This window comes from Mirounga angustirostris, unplaced genomic scaffold, assembly GCF_029215605.1.
Source record: "Mirounga angustirostris isolate CCGP_5_RB_7025 unplaced genomic scaffold, mMirAng1.0.hap1 SCAF_1, whole genome shotgun sequence".
Lineage (NCBI taxonomy): Eukaryota > Metazoa > Chordata > Mammalia > Carnivora > Phocidae > Mirounga > Mirounga angustirostris.
Genome location: NW_026991709.1, coordinates 117,709,348 through 117,712,150, shown reverse-complemented (window position 1 = coordinate 117,712,150; position 2,803 = coordinate 117,709,348). Strand labels below are relative to the sequence as shown.

At 53.4% G+C, this 2,803-nt stretch overlaps 1 protein-coding gene across 1 annotated transcript; it reads right to left on the bottom strand.

Annotated features, from left to right (window-relative positions):
* Positions 1 to 1,239: 1,239 nt before the first annotated feature.
* On the bottom strand, positions 1,240 to 2,564 carry PAQR9 (progestin and adipoQ receptor family member 9). Its single transcript, XM_045863714.3, has one exon. It carries the CDS (start codon positions 2,427 to 2,429, stop codon positions 1,296 to 1,298), a length of 1,134 nt encoding a protein of 377 aa, XP_045719670.1. The 5' UTR covers positions 2,430 to 2,564; the 3' UTR covers positions 1,240 to 1,295.
* Positions 2,565 to 2,803: the final 239 nt, after the last annotated feature.

Here is a 2,803-nt window from a genome sequence, read left to right as displayed (position 1 = left end):
AAGTAAGATGCTCCTGACTTTCCTAATATAACCGCCTCAGTTATTCTTGAATATTATGTTTTTAATTTTAAGCAAGGATAAATGGCATTGGTCTAGAATAGTGTCCTCTCACCTTCCCTGATGGCTGCATTAAGAACCACAGCCACATTAGTGGGTTGGCTCCCTTTCTCCTGGTAAGCTACTTTCAGTCCTACCAAAATTTTAAAACCAACACCATCTTCCTTCCCTCCTGGGTGGAATGTTAGACCCTGATTTACAGTAAAGAAGAAAAGCTTATTCTTACTGCTCTCTCCATGCATGAAACTATGTCTGAGGACCAGTCATTTGGGTATTGCTTCAAAAGGCACACTTATTCCAGTGGCAATTTAAATAAGTAGAGAAAGAAAGAATAAAATTAAAAACAAAATAAAAAATCGGATGGGTTTTGTGGAATAAAGTAAATTGGAACCTGGGATGTATATAAACCACTGAGCTCCTCAACAATAGTTTAACCAGAGTCCCTAAGGTAGAATAATTCACAGTTGTATCATAACACACATCAGCCTTCAGAAAACACTGTTTAAAAAAGTAGTTGAGAATTCTCAAGCAGCTTGCCCTGATGTCCAGTTCAAGTGTATGCAATGCAGAAGGGCTGCAAAATTCAAAACTATGTAACAAAGAAAATTCAGTGCATATCACAGGCTTTGATAAATTGTGAAAAATCATTGTATATATTACTATTTAAATAACATCTAAGAAATATTTTGAAATAATTAATTTGTGTTCACATTCCATGCATTTTCTAGCAGGTTAAGCCCTGGGTTTGTGTCTTTGTGCCCATTTCCTACAAAGCTCCATTCTTTTTACAAATCCAAGCATTCCTCAGACCGAAATGGAAGTACTCGGGGATTTTGTCTACTTACCCTCTTTACTGCATACCTGACCTCACCAGGACTACTCCTCATTACCCCTGGCGCAGAAGATGACTGGAAAACCAAACTGTTCGGGGTTTTATTTGGGATTTTACTCACTCCCTTGGAAAAACTCCTGGATGTCAGAGACACCACCCGAATTTTTTTCCAGGGGCAAGAACCAGTGGCACTCTCCCTCTTGCTTGAACCATATCTCCCTCTTCCAAAGCCCCCAAGTGCACTGAGACCCCCTTGTTGCATTCGACTTTTTCCCTGTGGTTTTGCAGCACCTTCCTTGAGCAAAGAAGGAAACACAACAAAACTTGAAAACAAACCAACAATAGCAACAACAGAAACTCCAAACAAATAGGTGGGCGAACCAGCAGCCTCCTCCAAGGCGGAGGTTCATTTTTTACTGCAGAATTCGGTTTTGTTTAGGAACTTCTTGATGACCAGCCCCAGACAGATCACCAGCAGCAGCATGTAGCCCACCGTGCCAGAGAAGGTGGGCGCCGCAGGCGGCGCCTTGAGGAATTGGCGCAGGCCCTCCTCCACGTAGTACACCTGGTCATAGATGCTAAGGAAAGTGAATATGTGGAAGAGCTGGTGGCTGTGGCCAATAATGTCGAAGAGGCCTGGATGGATGCGCTCGGGGATCTTGCTCACATTGAAGAAGGCGGCCACCACCAGCCAAAAGTAGCGACGATAGAAGTGCACAAAGAGCGTGGGGTTCTCGCCGCGCAGGTCAAAGAGCCAGCTCTCGAGCATGATGGGGCAGGCCATGCTGAGGGGCATGACGAACACAAAAGTGCGAAGCGCGAATGGGTAAGAGCACCAGTCTGTGCGGCTCTTGCAGCAGGCCACCGTGCAGGCCACGGCCAGCACGAAGGCCACCGGCAGCACGAGCGCGCGGTAGGCGGCGATGAGGCGCGTGCAGTCCACGTGCCAGCCCAGGCGCTGCTGCACATACGGTGTCATCACTCTGGCGTCCAACAAGCTCAGGCCCGGCAGCAGGTAGTAGTAATAGGCCACTGTGCTGCCGAAGCCGTAGTAGCTGATGGACGCGTAGTCCAGGTAGAAGAAGACAGCGCGCAGGCGCAGCGACAGGCAGCTGAACACGTGCGCCGTGCAGCTCATGGCGAAGGTCAGCAGCACGCCCGACGCGTAGCACCACAGCGGCAACAGCCACGGGTGATGGAAGGGCACGTCCTGGCCGCTCAGGAAGAACAGGCGGCAGAACTTGCTCAGGAATAGCAGCAGCGGGATGAAGTGCGTCCAGAAGTTGAGCGTCTCGTTGGTAGGCTTCAGCACCGAGGCTAGGCACTCCTGCGCCGTACATGGCAGCCGCCGGTAGCCCGACAGGATGAAGCACTCCACGAAGTCGTCGGGCACCTCGTCCCAGCGCAGCAGCGGCTTGGCCGATGCTGGAGGGTCCCCGGAGGCGGAGGGGTGGGAACTTGAGGCGGCCTCCGAAGCCGCAGCGGTCGTGGCCGGCGGGCCCTTTGTGCCCGCGCCCCGCGGCTGCAGGCGCCGCGGCATGGTGCCTGGGGCTTGGCTAGGGCGCGCACAGGCGACCTCTGGCGCCGGCTCCCGCGCGCTAGGCAGTCCCCGCCGGCCGCCGTCGGAGCCTTTGTGCACGCGCCGGGGGCGTCGCTGCAGATTCAAGAGAAGACCTGATTCGGAGCAACCGTTCCTGAAAAAAAAATAAAAATAAAAATAACAATCAGGTTTTGAGCAGCGCAGCGACTGGTAGGAGCGCGCGGGCTCGGCGGCCCCTGCGCCAGGCTCCCTGCCACGGGCTCGCGGCCGCCCGCGCTGCGGCGGCGACAGCGGCGGCGGCAGCGGCGCTGCTGCGGTGACTGGGCATCGCGCGGTGCGGGCGCAGCCGCCGCCGCCCCCGGAGCGGGAGGCGG